At 37.8% G+C, this 22302-nt stretch overlaps 1 protein-coding gene across 3 annotated transcripts in view; it reads right to left on the reverse strand.

Moving 5' to 3' along the window:
* The window catches only part of Fmn1 (formin 1), a 364027-nt gene that overhangs the window by 237007 nt on the left and 104718 nt on the right, over window positions 1-22302 (reverse strand). For all 3 annotated transcript variants that reach the window (XM_047540773.1, XM_047540776.1, XM_047540774.1), the window contains one exon: window positions 3902-3963. In XM_047540773.1, the coding sequence (XP_047396729.1) occupies window positions 3902-3963 (62 nt within the window). The remainder of the gene's footprint in view (window positions 1-3901; window positions 3964-22302) is intronic.

The raw sequence follows: 22302 nt of genomic DNA on the forward strand, positions 1-22302 counted from the left end.
GGAGCTATCATCACCACCAACATGATTATTATTATTAGACAGTTGCCAAAAAATAAGAACACTAAATCTCAGACAAACTGATTAATTCCCAAGGTCACAGACAAGGAGTCTGAACTCCAAAACTCAAGTTTATTTTCCACATTGTCATAGAGCATAAAATAATATGCCACCTAGTCTTCATACTACAGTATGGAGAGAGATCAGCTAGAAAAGATCTAACAGTGATTTTCAAATCCTAGCTCCTAAACCTCAAAGAAGTAACTATTTGTACTGTCAAAGAATGAGTTTTATTGCAAACTTCAATAGGTCTGATTCCTGTTTCTACCCAATAATCATGAACTTGCTGTGCAATGGCTATCCCATGCAAAAACTTCAGATAAGAAACTGCAAAGAACTATTAAACATAGAATGCAACCTTTCCAAAAATGAAATAAGAAACACAGAATTATCCAAAATTGAAAAACAAAACAAATGAATGCTGAGTATCAGGAAGCAACCATAAACTTAAGGCAGAGTTTGCTAAATGAAGGGCACACTTGAAAAAAAAAAATTAAAGAACATTACTGTGGTTACATTATAAATGACATGATATTGAAGTCATGGAAAATTCTTGATCTGCCACCACTTTCCCACTAGAAATTTGAAAATTTGGTCAAGTGCATTGAATTTGCAAAAAGATAAGATGGCAGAAAAGGATCGATTCGAACCACCAATAAATTTTTGCTGCTGAGCTCTATGGGGAACAGGTATGTAATTTGCTATACATTTCGAAAGCCAGTCCCAGGACCAAGCCCTGTGCCCTTTCTGCAGCACTCAATGAATATCGGCTGCAGGGCATATATGAGATTAAACACTCTAGGTTCCCCCACTTACTAAACTTTCAGACTGTGGGTTGATAGTTAACCATCCAATCAAAATATTTTAGGTAGTAAGGTTTCCATTTTGCTGTTGGATGAACTGAACAACTTCTCCACCAATCCACAGAGTGGAAGACTGCCTTAGTCTAACTCATATTTAAATGGAGATCATGATCACAAATACTTTCTTTTTCTTCCATTTACTCATCTCTTTCCCATTTCTACTGCCACAGTTTGGATCTGGAATGTCACCCAAAGGCCCATATGATAAAGGCTTGGTCCCCAGCCTTTCACACTACTGGGAGCTGGTGGAACCTTTAGGAGGTAGGGCTAGTAGAAGAAGTTGGGACACTGGGGGTGTGCTCTTGAAGGGTCTATCAGGACCTCAGCCTCTTCCTGCTTCTCTCTTTGCTTCCCAGATGCCATTAAGTGAAAAGACTCCTCTGCCACTAGCTCCATCATGATAGACTATGCTGCCACAGACACAAAGCAACGGGCACAAAGCAATGAGGCCAAGTGACCACAGACTGAAACCTCTCAAACCATGAACCAAAATAAACCTTTCCTCCTTTTAAATTTTATTTTCTCAGGTATTTGTTACAGTGATAGAAAGTTGACTAACATAGGAACATTTTCTTTGAGTTTGAGATGAAAGATCATTTGCAGGGATGACATGAGATAATACAAGTAATGTGTTTAGAACAATGACTACCACCGAGTAAGAACTCAAAAAGTGTAAACATTTACTCCACTGTGACTATTATTTAGCAGTCCCAATCCTGAGTGGGCTGGATCTACAATTTGGGGAAAACTAGTATCAACTCTTATACTTGACTGCTAATAGACCTTCTGTTTATAGAATCACTTCTAAACCTAGCCTCTTTACAAATCTGCATCTTAAATTATCACCCATCAACTTCAAATCCTAATATAGCCGAGAATCTATTCCACACCAGAACAAAGAAAAAGAAAGAAGGTCTCTGTAGAGCATTCTGCAGCAAAGGAGAAGAGGGCCTTTCTCCCCAGGAGACAGGTACTTTTCAACTCTCTTGTTTCTTTGTGAAATGGACTAGTGCCTCCTTCTCAACTACTTAAATCTGTCTGGGTTGGTTAATTCATATACCGTGCTACTTATTTTTATTTATTTTTTTAATTTTTTTGCTACTTGTAATGACTTCAATATAATCCAGAATACTACCCCAAGTATTTTATAAAGACATTATTGTTTACTGAAAATTAGACTATTGCAATTCACCTAGAAACTGACCACAAAATGTATAAAGAACTCAAGTAACTTAAGACAAGGAAACAAGAGAGCTGATTGAAAAATGAGCAAAGAAACTAATAGACATTTCTCAAAGAATATATACAAAGGGTCAGCAGGTATATGAAAATATGCTCATTGTCACTACTCAGGGAAATGCAAATGAAAACCACAATGAGATATCACTTCATACCTGTCAGAATAATTAATACTAAAAAAAAAAAAAAAGGTGAAAGAACAAGTGTTGACAAGAATGTAGAGAAAAGGGAACCCTTGCACACCGCTGATGGGAATGTAAACTAGTAAAGCCATTATTAAAAGCTGATCTACCATATGATCCATCAACCCCACTACTGGGTATATATCTAAAGGAAATGAAATCACTATTTCCAAGAGATATATGCACTCTTTTTCTCATTGCAGTATTAGTCACAAAAGCCAAGATATAATATCAACCTATGTGTCTATCAGTGGATGAGAGGATAAATAAAAAGTGGTATACAGACACAATGGAATACAATGCGGTCTTTAAAAAGAGGAGATTCTGTCATTTGCAATAGAATGGAAGAAACTGGAAGACATCGGACAAAGTGAAATTAATGAAGCACAAAAAGACCAAAACTGCACTGTCTCATTTAGAAAGCTGAACAGAATAGAATATTGTATACCAAGGGATGGGAAACGAGAGATGGAAAAAGAAGGGAGAAGTTGGTCAAAGGACACAAAATTTCAATTAGATATGAGGAATGAGTCTAAGAGATCTACTGTGGTAACTAACCATGGTTATGGTTAATAACAATGTATTTTCTACTTCAAAATTGCTAAGAGAGTAGAGTGTAAGTAATGTCATCACAAATAAATTACACATATGAATTAATACGTATGTTAATGAACTCAATTGTAGTCACTCTACAATAATACATATTTTACAACATGTTGCATACCACACATATATACAATTTCCATTTGTCCATAAAAATAAATTGAAAAAAAAAAAAAAGAATATATGATCCATGAATTCATTAAATTAGCAAGCAATGAGTTAGCATCAAATAAGCATGGAGTCTTATTTAAATTTTGCTATTATTCCTTCCTGAAGTATGGGGTTACCCCAGACATCAATAGACAAGACTGCAGGTCTGATTCACTATTGAGTTACTTGAAGCTAACATTCTGAATTTCCTGCTATAAGCAACACAAGCAAAAGCCAACAATAGGACATGAGAATTAGATGGCAAGATAAGGGAAATGATTCCTGTGTTATTCTGGGTTTTACAAGTAAGGATGGGGATGGCAACTTCCCAGCACTTCCTGTGGATAAAGAATGGCTCACACAACTCTTCCTCCTACTAGCTCCTCTTCCTCAAAGGCCTTAATCTGCAGACATCACACTGCAGGGGTGTGCTAAGAGACAGGTGGACATGAACACAACCTTGGGAGCAAGACCAGTGACAATAATCTACACCATGCATAGGAAAAGTAACTTCTAAAACACTTCATACATTGGAAGTCTAAATATTCTTCTTTCCTGCTTTAAAAGTTATTTTTCTAATCAAATCAAAGTCTTATGTTTCTTCCCCCCCCCCAAAAAAATTTAAGAACTGGATTCTATTGAACACAGAGTCAAGACTTACATCCCCAGGATAAGCCTCATGTCCACTAGTATGTACAAGCTACAGATACTGATTAGTTAATACTTCAACACCAGAGGAATATTTACTTCAGCACATGACAAAACTAAATATCAGATAACCAGTTCAGTAGAATCAAAGAGATATACCTGCAGGTTTTCAATTTCTTCTTTGTGTTCCCTCTTCAAGTGTAAAATAGCAGCTTGGTATTCTGTAAGATCACAAAAGAAGCCAGGTTACAAAGAAGCACAGAATGAGGCACAAAGTTCAAGTGAGCATCTCCTAGGTCCCAGAGGCCTTTCTACAAATAGGCTGAGAAAATAGAAGCCACAAGTGACATTAACCTGAGGAGAAATGTTAGCCTTTGGGCCCAGATACAACAAGTAGCCCTGAGTAAAAGAGAGATTCCTTCCTTTGAAAAACTCTGAATCATTAAAAGTCCCAAATTAAGCAGATAGGATAGGGTTAAAAAAAAGAAAAAGAAAAGAAAAGAAAAAAGCAAGATGAGTGTGCTCTAGATAAAAACCTGCTCAGGTGTTTGCCTTTAAGGAGGAGTTGGAAGCTAGGGCCCCCACAGAGAACAAACATAGATGTGTTAAGAGCAGGAAATGAAAGGAAACTTTCTATGTGAGATCACAGAACTCTATTTTTAACTCTGTTTCCAAAAAAGAAAAATCTCCATTTTCCTTGTTTTGAATACAAAACTAAGTAAGCACCCAGGGCTGGTTTCAGTCTTCAAATCTCTAAGGAAGTTAAGACTTTTTGTCATTTGAATGAGCGATTCTAGAGCAAATCGAGGTTGAAAGGAGGACAAAAATAAATTTCTGGTCCAATTTTCATCTGCGTCTAATAATATTTATTCCAACAATAAGTCCCCAGTGCACATGGGAACTCCAGCCAACCACTAAAACTCTGCAGGCTACAGATGAAGCAGCCAAGGCAACTTTATTTGTACTCCTAGGAGAGCAGTTGAGCATGTGGGGCCACAGAACTGCACATGCTACAGAGAACCACAAAGCAAAGTGCTGCGAGGATGTATTCTTATGGAATAAGCCAGTTTTTCTTTTTTTTTTTTTTTTTTAACAAATGTATTCAGGAATTGTACGAGTAGGAAAGAAGTTCATCCTTCATTTAAAAATGTGCAAAAGACAGTTTCTCTACATGGACTTAATAAAGCAAGACAAGAAGGCTAAAGTTCCACCGGGCCAGGTGTGTTGCTGTCAGCAATCACGACCAGCCACACTGGTGCTCCTGTGGGGAAGGCACTCCGCCAGGCTGTGAATGGGTCAGCTCTGGGTTCTACATCCACACCATTCCTCAAAACACTTGTCAGCTGCCTCCCACAACCACCACTATAATCACCCCACCACTCCTCCCTAGACGGCTGCCATGCCTTCTAGGAGGCAGCCTGCTCTGGCTCTTAACAATACCATGACGGAGTGTCCTCACATCAGTCAGAGTAATCTATTAAAAATGTGAACCAGCTTATGTCTCATCCCCAGCTTTCCACTGCACCTGTAATCCAACCAAAGCTCCTTGCAGCAGCCCACGAGGCTCTTCCCATCTGGTTCCTGCATGCCTCCTCTCCCTGTCCTCTACTACTCCTGCTCCTCCTTGAACATTACACTCCAGGGCACTGGCTAGTCCTTGAATCTGTCAAGTTCTTTTCCACCTCAAAATCTTTGTTAACATTGGAGACAAAAATAATAATTGGCTGTGTACTCTGTAAGTGTGCATACAGCACTGATTCAGGACCCCTCAAGGATACCAAAATCCACAGATGCTCAAGTCTTATATAAAATGTCACATAATCTATGCACATCCTTCCACATACTTTAATTCATCTCTAGATTACTTATAATACTAAATACAAGGAAAATGTTATGTAAATAGTTATTATACTGCATTAAGGGAAAATGGAAAGAAAAATACCTTCACATACTATAGACACAATTTTATTTCTTCAAATATTATTTGTGGTTGATTGAATGCACAGATGGGGAACCCACAAATATGGAAGACTGACTACTTCATGTGTGTTAACATTTTTCATCCATATATTAACCTATTAGGTAGGTACTATTATTATCACCACTACAGATGAAGAAACAGAAGCACAAGAGGTTAAGTAGTTCATCCAAGGAACTAGCGTAATTTGCAGAGTCAAAAAATAATAATAACATACTTAATTTGATGGATGAATAGATAAACTTTGATATGTCTGCAGAATGGAACACTATTCACCAATAAAAAGGAATGTACGCATTAACACGGATGAATCTCAAAGTCACTGTATAAAGTAAAATAAGTGGGTCTCAGAAAGTCAACCACTGCCTAACTCCATGTATATGACATCTGCAAAACACGAAACTAGAGGAACAAAGAATAGATCAGAGCAGCAGTTGCACAGGATGAAGATTGGAGGGGCTCTGACGAAGGAATTTTAGGGGATGATAAACCCATTCCCTATCCTGTTTATGGCAGCGATTACATACATCCACACATGTGTTAAAATTCAAAGTACTGTACATCAAAACAAAAAAGTCTACAGTAAGCTAATTTTTTTTTAAAATTTAGCACAAACATTATACTTCAAATGTGTGAGTTTAACAGAGTTATTATGTATCAACAAAAATATACAAAAACTCTTATACTAGCAACAAATGATTTAATCTAAAAGATAACACTTATACTATCTCTGGAAATACAAAGTATTTAGGGAAAAAAATTAACAAAAATATGTAAAGTCTTCAGATTAAAAAAATAGTAACATTATTAAAATATTTCACCAAGAAAGATAGGCAGAAAGATAGTCAGTGAGTAAGCTGGTTTTTATTTATAGTACTCAGTACTGTAAGGTGCTAACTTTCCTAAAGTTATCTATTGATTTAAAATTTGAGGGCTTTTGTTGTGTTTGAACCTAAGGAGCTGATGCTAAAATGTATATGGAAGAATAAAAGCATAAATTGCCAGTAAGAGTCAAGAAACTCTTGAAAACATAGATTAACACTATATAACTTATTTAATAAGAATTTTTATTAATTACAATGTCAGGAGCTGTGGGACTGACACAGGGGTAGATAGACTAGTTAGATAAAAAGGTACCATGAATTCATGGTCACTTACGTTGTGGCAGAACTAGCACTGAAGATGCCTTCCTTACACAAAGACTGGTATTTCAGAATCTATGGGCTGGGAAAAATGGGCATTCTTATGAAAAAACATGAAACTGAATCCCAACTTAAGCTATATGATGATCTAGTCCAAGTCAATTAAGAGCTAACCACTAAAAAGCAAAACTGTAACTATTTTATACTATAATATAGAATATTTTTATAACCTTAGGCTAGGAAGAGGTTTTTTAAGACACAAAAAAGCACTATAAGTAAAAGGAAGAAAAACCTGGTAGAATGACTACATTAAAATGTTAAAAAAACTTTTTTTACCTCAAAATACAACATAACAAAGACAAACCATGGAGTGGGAGAAACTCATTGAAACACATAATCAACCAATGTGTAGTTCAAAGATATAAATCAATTCTACAGGACCATGAAGAAAATGGAGACCATGTTTTTAAAAATCCACAGGTACTATGAAAGACATCCATATAAAATATATATAAACACACACACACATACTCTCTCTCTCTCCTTCTCTCTCTCTCTCTCTTTCTCAGTAGTAACCAGGAATATGGTCATCCCTTGGTATCCATGCAGGATTGGTTTTCCAGGACCCTCCCATAAAACAAAGTCTGCAGATGTTAAAGCCACAATTGGAGACAGGCAGTTAGTGTAGAAATAGGGGATCGGGTCAAAACGAGGAAATGGAGGCCATGAAAGCCATCTGCCTCTGGAAGTTGGAGACTGCCCCTGGGAAAATGGAATGTCAAGGATCTCTGGAGCCCACTGATAACCAAATTTACTTGCCCTTGTCAAGGATTACAGGCAGGGAGCTGCAAATCAATGCCCCGTAGGCCCTTACCTGGCTGAATCACTTTGACCCTCCCCTGCCATCTGCTGCTCACCTTTTTGCTATGTCACCAACAACTCCTGGGCCTAGTCGAGAAGGAGAGATGGGGTGGGGGGTGGGAAGAACAGAACAAACAAGATCCTAACCTATAAAAGATGTAGGGTGTGCCCACTTCTTGTGCTCACATCAGCCATGGCCCCTTCTCCCTCCTGGGAGACATTTGTATTATTACCTTTAAATAAAACCTGTTTAATATGCTTGCCTTGGTATGCTTCTCTGATGTTATATTTCAACACCTGAGGAAGCAGAACTTGTCACTGGTAAACAATAGTATCAATGTTAAAGCCCTTACATAAAATGGCAAAGTAATTGCATATAATCTACACAATCCTCCCACATACCTTAAGTCATCCTTCAATTACTTACAATACCTGATAAAATGTAAAAGCCATGTAAAGAGTTGGCATATCATATTGTTTATGGAAAAATGACAGGAAAGAGTCTGCCTATGTTCAGTACAGAGGCAATTCTTTTTGTAATATTTGCAATCCAATACTGGTTGAGGTGTAGATGCAGAACCTCCAGATGTTGAGTGCCAGTTGTGTTTAAAGTCTGAAAAACATAAGTATTGGTGAAGACACAGAGCACTGAGAACTCTTACACACTTGTAACAGAAGTGCAAACCAGTATGGTCCCTAAGCAAAATGCTTGACATTTTCTAATAAAGTTGGAGATACTCATACCTACAAACCCCCAAATCCTAACTCCTGTTGTTTAGATCCTGGGTGTTCCCTAAAGTCCCATGTGATACAGACTTGGTCCCCAGAATGGTGACATTAGGAGGGGGTGGAACTTTTAAGAGGTGGGACCTACGGGGAGGTCTTAGGTCCAGGGAGCAAGACCCCAAAAGAGAGGGTGGGAATCCAACCTCCTCTTCCCTTTTTTCATGTTCTGGTCATGAGGTGAATGGGCCTTCTCTGCTACATACTCCCATCATGACATAATGTGCCATCACAGGTCCAGAGCAATGGGGCCAATAAGTCATGCACTAAGATCTCCTAAACTGTGAGCCAGAATAAGCCTTTCCTCTTTTAAGTTAATCAACACAGTTGTTTTGTTACAGTAACAGCAAGTTCACTAACCCACTAATTCTAGGCACTTATAAATGACAAAAACTATAAAGGAAGGCAAGTAATAAGTCTGGAGAAAGATGACTCTGGGAAAAGAGATATTGAACTGGGTTGTGTTGAAGCAATATGGTCTTACGTGGGTATTCAAAGAACGAAATTTAACCTTATAAGTTTCATATAAGTATCTCCATATCTAACATTAAAATATAAAAAAATTGCTTTTCTTTTACAAAGGTATGTTAGTTTTCTCATACATCAAATACAGAATATTATATAGGCACAAGAGAATCTCTAGGTTGATGAAATAAGAAGCATAGAACAATTTATGAAGTTTGAGTCTTATGTAAATAGCAAATCTTAACCCATTTGATGATAAATATCTAAACCCTAATCAATTGCAAGCTTCTACAAAGTAGTCAAAGAGAGACTAGTTAAAACACACATCTTACAGAATCGAAGCCCCTTGGGAATAACATCTATCTTCCAAACAGAAAATATGCAGACTGTATTTTGAAATCATTCGTTCTGTGTAAATTACAAATATAAGGGTGTGACAGACTTATGACTAATGCATTAACACATTGACGAAGGAGATAATTGCAAAGCCAACACCCAGCCAGGCATGCTTCATCGCCTCCTTAAACAAATGTTTTTGCCAACAGTAACACTGTTACAGGTAGCAGGAAAACGCCCTCTCCCAACAAGCATGATAAAATAGAATCCCTGGGCGGCAGGCAGAGGATGTCAGAGCCTGCACTAAGGGACAGTTCATTTTTAGGGCTCACGAGGGGATGTAAAAGAAGATAAGGGTTTCAGAATAAGGTCTATGAGTCAAGGTTAAGCTGGGGTTTCTAAAGGTGTGCTAAGGGCAGTCCTCTTCCCTTGCATTTTTAGGTTTGCAGATGCCTTAGAGTCATGCAAGGCAAAACTGAGGGATGAGGATGGTGAGACAGAGATGTGAATTCAAGGCCAACGGTATCTGTATTTGTTAAAAAGAGTACTTGACCCTGGTATCCAGTAGCTCCAGGACTCTATAAACCTGTGAAAAAGAGAAAGAGATTTTGCACCTAAGGGCTTGAAAAGGGCAGATCCCTTTTAAGTCACCTAGGTCCCAGGGGAACTTAGTGAATGAATTAGAGTGATCTAACCCACAAAAAAAGAGAAGGCTGAGATAGGTCCTTAATAAATACAGAATTCAACATTTTTGGGAAAAAATAGAGAACTCCCTTCATAGAAAATAAAGTTCTTTCTAGTCAAGTACTTAATATATTGGTCCCTTCCTTTCGTGGTACACAAACTTTCCTTTGTGATCAGTATACAATATCAAAACATCCTTTCTGCCAGAGGTCTGGTTTGTGTCCTCCAACCTGCCAAAAGTGGAATTAAAAATTATTTCACTGACATGGAAGGTATGGATCTGCCATCGCTGCACCTCGCCACTGATCAAGTGACTGTGTCTGTTATATATGAGTGCAGGGCATAATACTGAGCACTGTTTCTCAAAAACAGTTCTAAGAACTTCACACACACTAACTCAGGCTATCATCACATCAAATTTCCTTGGCAAGCCCTGTCATGTCAAGGCTCAATTGGCAGAGGAGGAAACCGAGGTGCTTAGGTTGAACAACTTTCCCCAAAGCCCAGGCAGTTAAGTGCCAATGACGATATTCATGCCAGAAGAACCTGTGCCTTTTACTCTGCAGACTTTCTGTTTGCTTTTGATTATGTGTTTGTTGTTGCTGTTCCTTAGGTTGGGAAACATCAGGTACAAACAACTCAAAATCCCTAGAAAGTTAGAAGTTGCTAGCTTTATCCAAACACTAGAATCAATTATAAACTTGGGAAGACTTTTCTAAAACATACATACATTTATTCATCTACTTATAATGGGGGTTGAACCCAGGGGCACTTTACCACTGAGCCACATCTCCAGTCCTTTTTACTTTTTAATTTTTAGACAGGGTCTCACAAAGGTGCTGGGGCTGGTCTTGGATTTGCAATTCTCCTGCCTGAGCCACCAAAGTCACTGGGACCACAAGTATGTACCAAAGTGACTGGTTCCATAATTTTTTAAAAGGGAAATTGTGTATTTGTAATCTCATGGTTTGAGGATCCTGGGGTCAACAGGACAGTTATGTCTAGTACCATCAAGTTATGAGGTTAAAATTTGCTCACCTTCTCAAAGAGACTTCCAGGCCTAGACTCACAGTGATTAATTTTGATTTTATTTATTTACTCTTTCTCTTACTCATATATGCTAGACTCTCCCCATCACATACTCACGCAACTCTGGCAAACACAGAACATGCACATGGTTGGGTATTAGAACCACAGCTTTATTCCTACCCATGGATTCTGATTTGTGTTGCCTGTCTTGTCATTGTCCTGACCCCTGCCCCATGTTGTTTTCAAGTTATTCAAACTTCAATCTTAAGACGAAAGGATCCTTCCTCAGGATTATGATTAAAGAATACTCAGTGCTTGCAAAGTTATACGTCCATGTCAGAAAGCTCTCTTTTTTTTTTTTTTTTTTTTTTTTAGTAATGGATATCTAGACTTTGATAGTTGAACAGTTGAATATTTATTTTATTGTTCACTAAAGTAAAACAAAAATCAAACTAGCACAGAAAACACATGACTTTACGAGTATCACTACTTTAAGACAGTGTAGATCAGTTTGGTCCCTGAACCAGAAACATCAGCATCATCTGCAGTTATTTAGAAATGCAAATCCTCATCCCTGCCCCAGACCTGTTGACTCAGAAACCCCAGGTGTTATAACAAGCTCCCTAAGTACCAAAATAACACAGTACGGTTTGAGAATAAGTCCTTTAAAATAACTTTCATTTTATTTAAGAAAAAAATTTGATTAAAATAACAAATTAAATAATAGTAAAAGTATCACAAATATATGCCAAAGCTGGCACATGAAAGATTTCAGGGAAGTGTGCTAATTACTAATGGATGAATACAAGTTAAACAAATTCATCCATGAATGAACACAGACACTTGCTCTTAACTATCTTTAATATTGACGAATGGTCACCATTGTGAAAGGCAAACTCACAAACCACTTGCTCCAAAATCTAAGAGTAATATCAAATTTGAGCTCTTGTATTTAATGAGCTTGGGAAGCCTGGTCTTGGTGCATCAAATATCCATCCACAATGAAGACCACAGTAACTCTATGATTTAGAAAGGATGTGGCTACCTTTATGCCTGTCATAAATATTGAAGGATTCAAAGTCAGTGAAACCAGAAGCAGAAAATCTAATGTAGTTGCAACACCTTTTATTGGTAGTCCTTCAACAATCTGAGGTATGGTATACTAAATATGGTGGGGAATTTAACTCCATTTTTTGATGTTTGGCTGCTGACAGCTTTTAAACTTCTCTCTTCTCCTGGGCCACACGTCTGGACAACATGATAAGCAAGCCCTTATCACTGGCAGGGTCGAGTCATGCAAGCCACTGCCCACAAGTGTGGACCCTCAGCAAGGCTTTCTCTCTGCACAACACGAAAACCCCAAGTCAGTCTTGTGCTCTTGCTCTCCCTTGTCACTTTTAGGGCCAGCTTTGGAGGCCTGTCCTACTCTCCCCAGAAGTCTTATTATGTGAATAATAAACCTTTTCATACATTTTGTGTGTGTGTGTGTGTATACTTGCCTGGTCAATCTCAGAATCTCAATGATTTTGAGCGGAGAGTCCATATGACTCTTCAAAAATGAAGAGGCCATGTAGACGTTAAATGAATAATTCATGAGTTAACTATTATATTGTTTTATATGTGTACAGAAAGTGGGACAGTTTTTATGTCTGAAAAACACAACAGCTGGAAGAAATCCCATGAATTTAGGAATTATAACTGTCAACATCACTTCTTGTTCAAGAACATTTAGGATTTTCTTGGCAGAAATATAAAAATTCCAATATTAGAAGATGGGGGGAAATTCCATCTCCAAGTTCACTACTTTCTTATTGTTATGGTCTAAATGCTTAAGCATCCCTGATTCATATGTTAAAATCCTAACCTCCAAGGTGACAGAATTAGGAGGTGGGGTCTTTGGGAGGTGATTAGGTCACACAAGCAAAGATATCATGAATGAGATTAGTGTCTTTACAGGAGACTTCAGAAGCTAGCTCATTCCTTCTACCATGTGAAGACACAACAGAGATCTTTCATCTACTAGGGACATGTCACTAATGAACAAGGAAATGGGCCCTCACCAGATACTGAATCGGTTTGCATTTTGATCATGAATTTCCCAGTCTCTAGGACTACAAGAACCAAAATTATTGTTGTTTAAAAACTCCCAGTTTGTGCCATTTTGTTACAGCAGCCTGAACACACTAAGACACTCTCCATAACTGGTAGTCTCTTTCATTCTGCCAGGTACTGAACAAAGTATTCAGTACATAAAAATGAACAGCACCCATGTCTAACTCAAAAGTCTTCTCAGGGCATACCTCTTTGAAATGCCTAAGAAGCTTTCAGTATTTATACTCTAATGTTAACTTATGAAGTCTTTGTTTTCTTAAAAAAAAAAAAAACTGATTTCATCTAATTACTTTATATATAGGTGTGAAAGACTGGAGCACTGCTAAGGTAGAATACTTCCTATGGCTTTTGCCTTGGCTATCATACTTGCTTTGTGAGCTGCAATGATGTGAAAGGAGTTTAAATTTTATTGCATGGTTTGTCTTGCCTCCTCTACTCCTGCTATTTCACAGAAGAAGAACACATCCTGTGTAGCTACTTAACTACACACTGCCTGGGTCCCAGAGAGAAAGATGTGCAAACCTACACCTTACCCAGAGTGAGCAGTCAAGCACAGTCTGGAAGAGCCCAAACTCAACTGAAGCACTGTTGATTCTTTACACTCATACAAAGAAATCCTTCTTACTGAAAGCTATTAAATTTTAGCATGGTTTATTACACAGCATCATTGTAGTTATGGCTGATGAATGCATATAGTAAGTTTCTAGCCAAGTGTACTATTTAGAGGCACACAGCACTTTGGAGACTTGAGATAAATGGGATGGCATCTCACCAAATAATATAGAGAAAATGGGTCAAAGAGAAGATGATAAAGGGTGAAATCGACATATTTGCATTGTTCAATATTTTGAAAAATGAATTCAAAATAGTAATTAGGTCTTTATGTCCTAGAATGATGATATAAAACAGGTACAAAGGTAAATAAATTCATGGCTGTGTCCCGTGAACTTTTACCTCTGTTCCAAAAGTAAGTATTCAGAGCCTGGGACCATTTGATGGACAGATTGCCATGGAGAAAACAGTCATTAAGTCAAATTCTACCTGCCAATCCTTGGCTAACTTGCCTTTTCATTTTGTCCTTTTGCTCCTATTTTCTGTAGTTTTAAAAATCATAGTCAACAAATTAATGATCAAGAAACAACTTCTGGAAAGTCACACATTTACTTTAGAATAGAATGTAGGAAACAACTGAAAGTACCCGATTCCTGTCACTAGGTGGCAGTCACAATACTTCATATTTAAAGGCAACCTGGTATCAAGTGCCACAGCAACCCCTTGAAGGGTTTGGTCTGGGGTGGGAGGGTCTGGGTTGGGGAGAGATGAGAATCAGCCAAAGTTGTGAGACCACCACTTTTCTTTCACTTGAAAGGTGGATTAGTGTGAATATGGTAACCAGCTGAGAAAAATTAGAACAGTACAGTATTTCCAACCACATTTTCAAAAAGTTAAAAAGTGACCCAAAGGACTTCCAGTGTTAAGAGGTTCATATTTGTTAGTATACTTCCAAGCCAACATAGCAATGAAATCTAAAATACAAAGCAAGAAAAAAATGTCAAAACTGAGTAACAAAACAAAATGTAACACGTTGGAGAAACAGAAATGGGACAACAAATAATGCTCAGGGCCTGGAGCTCTGGACCTGCTCTGCCCCAATTCCAGAGGCATGCAGGCAGGTAGGATGCCTGGAGTTAAATTACTAGAGTGACAGGGACCCAGAGCACCCAGGTGGGGCAGGAAACCAAGGACATGCTTGCTGCTTAGAAAAGGGAGTAAAGAAGAATGAAATCATGGCACTTGCCTGTAAATGAATGGAACTGGAGACTATCCTGCTAAGTGAAATAAGCCAATCCAGAAAAACCAATGCCTAAGATTCTTTCCAATATGCAGATGCTAACTCACAATAGGTGGGGGGAAGGGAGAGAGAATGGGAATGGGAAAGACAGAATGAATCAGACATAACTTTCCTATGTTCACATACAAACATGCAACCAGTAACTCCACACCACGTATGACACAAGAATGGGAAGTTGCACTCCATGTATATATGATATGTCAAAATACATTACACTGTTGTATACAACTAAAAAGAATATTTAAAAATGAATAAAAAAGAAAAGAAAAGGGATTGAGCTACCTATGGCTCCTGGATGGTAAAGGGAAGCTGGAACAAGTTGACAAACTATGTCCTGGAGGCCTGAACAGGAGGATACAGACAAGGGTTAAGACCAAACTTCACATCTCAAATTCAGTTCCATCCCTGATTGGGTAGGCAACATCCACACCAATAACTCAAATGAGACGACCCAAAACACCATTGTAAGACCAATTTCTGACCTGGAAGTCTTCCAAGACCAGGTAAAAAAATTGCAAAAATAAATAATCCTATAGATCATGAGGCTTCAGATCAAAATTTCTAAAACATGAAGAAACCTGTCAAGAGAGGCAACAGAGCCAGCTGAAACACAAAAACCATTGAATACCAATTTTAAATACTAAAATATTGGGAATATTTTAGTTATGTTCAAAATCGTTATCAAGATAAATGAAAAAATAATAACCATTATAAGCAATAATGACAATATCACACAAAAAAGGAATAAGAAGAAACAATAGGAGGGAAATGTAAATGTTTGAAATATTTGAAACATAGTCACTGAAATGTAAAGCTAAAGAGCTGGATAAACTGGCACAAACAATTTCTGAATAAAAGATACTGAATAATTAACTAAAAACACAGCAAGAGACAAGAAAAGGTGGCATTGATACAGGGATAGCAAAACAGACCAAGGACTAAGAACAGAAAAGTAAGTATGTTAATAAAATAAGCACAGGAAACTTGACATGTGATCTGCGACTGTGCTGACATTTGTAGGGAGAGAGTAGACTGTTCCTAAAAATACAACTTCAAGAAAAATATTCAAACCATACACAAGAACATTTCCAGAGATTAAAAACCTAAATGTGAAGAATACAGCAGAAAAACCACTGAAAGTATATTAAGAATATCTTTAAGACACTAGTGTACAAAGATTTTTAAACAAGACATATTTTAAAAACAAAGGAAAACATTTTTAAAAATTCAGTTCTATTAAAATGATCAAAAATATGTCAAAAGACGGCATTAAGGCCAGGCACAGTGGTACATGCCTGTAATCCCAGCAGCTCTGGAGGACTAACGCAGGAGGATTGCAAGTTTGAGGCCAGCCTCAGCAACTTATCAAGACCCTGAGCAACTTAGTAAGACCCTGTCTCAAAAACTAAAACAGGCTGGGGATGTGGCTCAGTGGTTGAGTACCAAGACATATGCAAAGTGTTAGACCAACAAAAAATGAGAATCCAGAATAAACACATTCCAGAAGTTGGTAAGAAAAGCAACCAACAGAAAGATGGAGGAAAAGACAGTAAGTTCATGGAAGAACTCCAAATGGTTAATAAACATATAAAAGACAATTTTTACTTATCATTAAGACAATGTGGCCAGGTGCAGTGGAGCACACCTATAATTCCTGTGGCTCAGGAGGTTAAGGCAGGAGGATTGTGAGTTCAAAACCAGCCTCAGCAAAAGCGAGGCACTAAGCAACTCAGTGAGACCCTGTCTAAATAAAATATAAAATAGGGCTGGGGATGTGGCTCAGTGGTTGAGTGCCCCTGAGTTCAATACCAGATTAAAAAAAAAAAAAAAAGACAACGTGAATTATGACTATAGATTTTTATAACACATGGAAATCATACTATATATTTTGGGGGGATTTTATATGTGCATGGGATTAATAACAGTTTCATGTAAGGGGAAGGTGAAGTCACACAGAGAGCTTCAAATGTATTTGTAATGTTTTATTTCTTAAGTTAGGTAGTGGTTATAATCATGAAACTGAATGTGGCTAACATCATGGTCTTAAAATAAAAGTTGGCCAAAATTTAACAACAAATTAATAATTGAAATGCTAGGAGATAAATAATACACATCTATAAGAAATGATAAACCAAGCAAATAAAACCATAGCATCTGACATAATTATAATATGTGTGTGTGTGTGTGTGTGTGTGTGTGTGTGTGTGTGTCCGTCTCTTAGAACTTAATAAGTCAACAAGACACATCCTTTACAGGTACCAGAGATGTATTTTCAAAAAAAATAATGATTCATAAAAGAAAACCTCTCAAAAATTTTTCAAAGAACTATGGCCATGTGGACTATGATCTCTTTCTAGAATGTAAATAAATTAAAATCAACAATAAAAGAAAAGAAAAAGACCTAAAATCAGCAAATCTAATTCAGCAGTTCATGAAAACAAACCAACCATGTAACTATGCAGGGTCATTTCTAAGAATTCAAGAAATACATATTCTCTGCAAATTTATTGATGATATCTGTCATATTAATATACTAACAAAAATACTGTATCTGAAAATGATACAGAATGATACAAAAACATCTTGATAAAACTTAACCTTATTCTTGATTTCAAAAAGAAAAAAGAAACCCTCCTAGCTAATTCAGAAGAGGAGGGAATCAGATTCAGGGTATTCTGAACTTCAAATGTAATGGTGAAATTTAAGATTAAGAATGTCCATCATCACCTACATTTTCCATTATCTCAGAGAGTTCCATTGTTTCAGAGAGTTCTGAGATAATGAGGTAAGTAAAGAAGAAATAGAGAGGAAAAGACAGAACTGGCGTATTTTTAAAACTGTAAATACACACACAGTGGTAGCACCTGTACGGGTTTACCAGACCCATGCTCTCCACAATCAGGAACACTTTTACAGGTAGACGGCAAATGATCCCGTGCAGTTCTGCAAGACCCTAGCTGCACACAAATGCTGGAAGAGTTAACCAGCTCTGGGGAAAGCAGCAAAGGAAGTGGGCAAAGGAGGAGAACAAAAGGGGTTTCAACCCTGCTTTACAAATTTAAAGAGAATATGATGAAATGTTTCAGTGTAAATGGTTAAAATACAAGTGCTAATTCCACCTTTCTCTATTTTTCAGTTACTTAGGAATTATTCAATATCCTTTTCTATAAGTAATAATGGCTGTGCCCAAAGTTTTATTTATAAGTTCTACTTAAAACTAGGTTAGCTTTATAGTGAGAAAAAATCTCCTGCTTCAAACACAGTGAATATACAAAGCACTAGATGAAAAACTACATTCTTCATGTGGCATATTTAAATATTAGTTGATTTGACTGAAAACTTTACAAGCTCCCTGCTCTTTCACTTGTGCCTTGACTCAATCACTGACAGAGCCCTTTATTTAAGCCTGACAAAATGAACCTCAGGAGAGAGATTTGAAGGTCAGTCTCTGGAGAGGCAGGTGAAAGTCAGCCAGATTTAACTGGAATGAGAGTGGAATTTTCTCGTAAACCAGGCCAGACAAGTACCCAGGAGCTCAGGCCACCTGCCCAGGTTTCTAAGGGAGACAGGCACTCGTGTCGCCCACATGGTGGAAAAGTACTCCAAAATATAATATATTACACCTGCCACGGGCTTACTGCCTGGAAGTATAAGAGCTTAACTGGCATTGCTTCTACCATTCAGAATTTAAGAACTGAAGTGTGTGTGTGTTCACTCTCATGCAGGTATGCTATTTTAAAGCCTGTTCTTCTCATTCCTAACACCAAACAAAAGAAACCCTAAAGACATATAGGCAAAAATGGCAAAAGTGAGAGTTTGGCATAGAAAATCAAGTAGCAGCTTCTCTGCAGGTACTTGGGATGATAGGGGGTCCCATCAGGGGTACTTAGCTCACAATCAATAGCCAAGGCTCCAGTTGTCTAATCTAGCCCATGCATCCACAGGGTTGCCAGATTTATAAAGTAAAAATATAAAATGCTCAGCTTATGCAGAATGTGAACTTCAGATAAATGAGATAACATTTAGTATTTAAGTGTGTCCCATGAAATATTGAAGACATACTAAATGTTATTTGCTGCTTACCTATAAAATCCACATTTAACTGGCTATCATGTATTTCATCTGGTAACTCTAGGATCTCTAAGGATTCTTAGTGGAAATTGTATCCAATAGACCAAGAATGTATAGGAATAAACACAGGAGAAAATGGAATCAACCAGAATCTTTGGATAGCCAGAAACGCATATATACACTTCAGCTTCACATGTCTTGTTAAAAAAATTAAAAATCTGAGTTTTGTTGTTGCTTATGGTAGTTGTTTTAGTTCTGCTCTTTCCTAACTAATCTGATCTTTCCAGATAAATGACTTCCTTGAGGTGATTCAATAAGAAATTTCCAATTTTCCAAGTGAACAGGATGAACATTAAGACACTAAACGAAGTAGAGACAACACACACACACACACACACAGAGCGAATATATACAGCACCCACTTTGACTTCTTGTCTATGGTTAGGAATATGATGGACAAGAGCATATGAAGAGAAAAGTTGTCACTGAATCTCCTGGGAAAACAGTGGAAAATCAAGTTGCCTTGAGGGCTGTAAAAACATAATTATGAAGCTCAGTCATGCGCAAGCTCCACTGCGACCTTGCTCCAGTGTCAGTGACCACAGACCCAGGAATATAAATTGGAGATTCAAATAGCTCTCTCGTGCAAGCCAAGGTTTCTCCTCCATTCATACTGTTTGATTCCCCATAGAGTCTTTATTCTGGTGCATTCAACACTGGCTACATATTAGAATACCCTATGGAGGTTTAAAAACCACTCAAGCTTCAATCCCACCATAGAAATAGACCTAAGTGGTTTGAGATGTGTATTAGGCCCCAGGAGTTTTAAAAGTTCTCCAGGTGATTTTGATATGCAGCTGAAGTGGACATTTGTTAGTTATCCCCCAACAATGATGTCTGGGGAGGCTGCAACTCACATACAAATTGTAAAAGGTATGCCCCTCCATTTGCTGACAATCTCAAGCTCTCTTGTCTTCCAACTTGATGAAGCCCTAAAGCAAATTTTGCACTGAGCCTTGAGCTGATATAAAAGAATTGGGTTCTTCCTTGCCCTATTGCAGTTCCCCTGAAATTCTAGCATCTATAAATAATGCCTGAATGTTGGAAAGGCATATAAAGGAATACAAATGGGAAAAAATTTAAAAAGGCAGACCCATTTATTGGCAAACCCCAAGTTAACCTGTCGAATTATCATTTTTAAAACAAACTAAGTGGGAAGCATATAAAGGGTATCAGAAACGTCTCCGCAGAAATGTTCAGTTTGGTCTGGTAACAAAGCCCAAGGTGCTAGTGACTGATGGGCCCCTCCCACTCTTCAGTGCAGACCCAGGTCAGGAAACACCCTGTATTGGAGAAGTCCACGTCAGAGGTTCAAGATAAAGTATTGATTAACACTTACAGAAACAAGCACTTCTTAAATTTCTTTAAATGTCTCCTCCTTCATATTAATATAATGATAGGCCAAACCATAAAAAGTCATTTTCACTAGTTTGAAAGTAATACAATAAAGATAGATGTGCCAATGTGAAAAGCAAATGTGACTTCCTAATTTCTGTGGCACAAGAGAATTTTCCTATCTTATCTAGGAAATTGCATTGCCAGAAGCAATCTCCATCTGCAAATTAAAGTTAGTTTGAAGAAACAAACAAAACTTAAATGAAACCTTAAAAAAAAAAAATCACAGAATCTTAAAGATTGGATCTCAGAGGTCATTTAAACCCGCCCTCCTCCCTCAAAATTCGTTTGAAGAAACGAAGAAACTAATTCCCAAATAAACTGACCCCTCTGATTTACAACAAAGAGAATCAGATGCATATGCAGGTGAAATCACATTTTATGGTCACACAGGGGGAAAAGAAATCACATGGCTCTTCGGCAGAGGCAGGTCTCCTGACTACCAGTTTAATATATCTCTACCATACTTTGAAGCCTCTTATGGCTTTTAAATGAGGTCAAATGTTCAGAGTAAAAAAAGAGGGAGAAAATGAGGTATTCTGAGGAGGATGGAAAACATTTGAAATAGTAGCTGCTGAGAGTGAAGTGCCAACTGGGAACACACGTGACAGCAGGTGGGCAGCGTGCAGGGCCCACTTGTAACTGCAGACCATATGCCTATAGTGGCAGAACCTTGGCAGTGTAGAATTTTCTCTGATTGTTTTTTTCAGGCCAGATAAAAGTAGGGAGAGATAAACACCTGTATCTCTCCAGGGCTAGAGCTGGCCAGCAGCCTTCTGCAGAAAGCAACAGGGTAGGCACTCAAGGACTTCACGGAGAATGTGACATCACTGGAAGGGCTGACAGACACAGAGGAAGATGTATGGAGTTGGGTTCCTAAGGAGGATCAGGGGTTTGTGGTTTTGAAGAACCGAGGGAAAAAAAAAAACTGGAATTACAGAAGTTGGTGGGCAGAAACGGAAATAGTGTAATTTATCACTTCAAAATAAAGTCCTCTTAAAGGACAGAGACACAGATAGTATTAGCTGACTAATGCAAAAAAGAATACCACTGGAAGTGAGGAGAGACCAGGATGTGGAATTGGTCATCCACATGGTCAATAAAGGAGACCTAGGAGGTCCACAGAGGACTGTAATAAGAAGGGCAGCCTTCGAGACTGGGGTTGGAGCTCAGTGGTAGAGCACATGCCTAGCATGTGTGAGACACTGGGTTCGATGCTGAGCACCATATAAAAATAAAAATAAATATCCATTGGCAACTAAAAAATCTACACACACACACACAAAAGAAGGGTAGCCTTCAAAGTCACAAAATACCTTCCTAAAATTCCCCAGAGAATGAAAAGATCATGTGACTCTAAAAGCTCCAGGCTCTGATTCCTTATTGGGTTTTTGTTTTGTTTTTAAGAGTTCTCACAATATAATAAAAGGGGATTTTGAAAAACATATCCCTCATGGGTTAGTGGGGTCATTAGAATCTAATTATGCTCATAAAACCAAGTGATAACTATCACTTCCACAGCATCTTACATTGCCAAGCCATGTTTTAATGCTTTATAAATGCCATTATTTCCTCAGATACAAAACACCATTGATTCTAAGACACCTCGGCACTTAAGTGCCACAAAGAAAAAGTGCTGCTATTTATAATTGTAAAATGACAATCGTAAAACATTCTAATTTCAGATGTGGAAAATGTCAGCATTCAATAAAATATATTATTTTCTCACTTAATCATCCTAACAGTTTTATGTAGGAGATATGACTACTGCCTTCACACTAGAAGAAAGGAA

Source organism: Sciurus carolinensis, chromosome 2 (assembly GCF_902686445.1).
Source record: "Sciurus carolinensis chromosome 2, mSciCar1.2, whole genome shotgun sequence".
Lineage (NCBI taxonomy): Eukaryota > Metazoa > Chordata > Mammalia > Rodentia > Sciuridae > Sciurus > Sciurus carolinensis.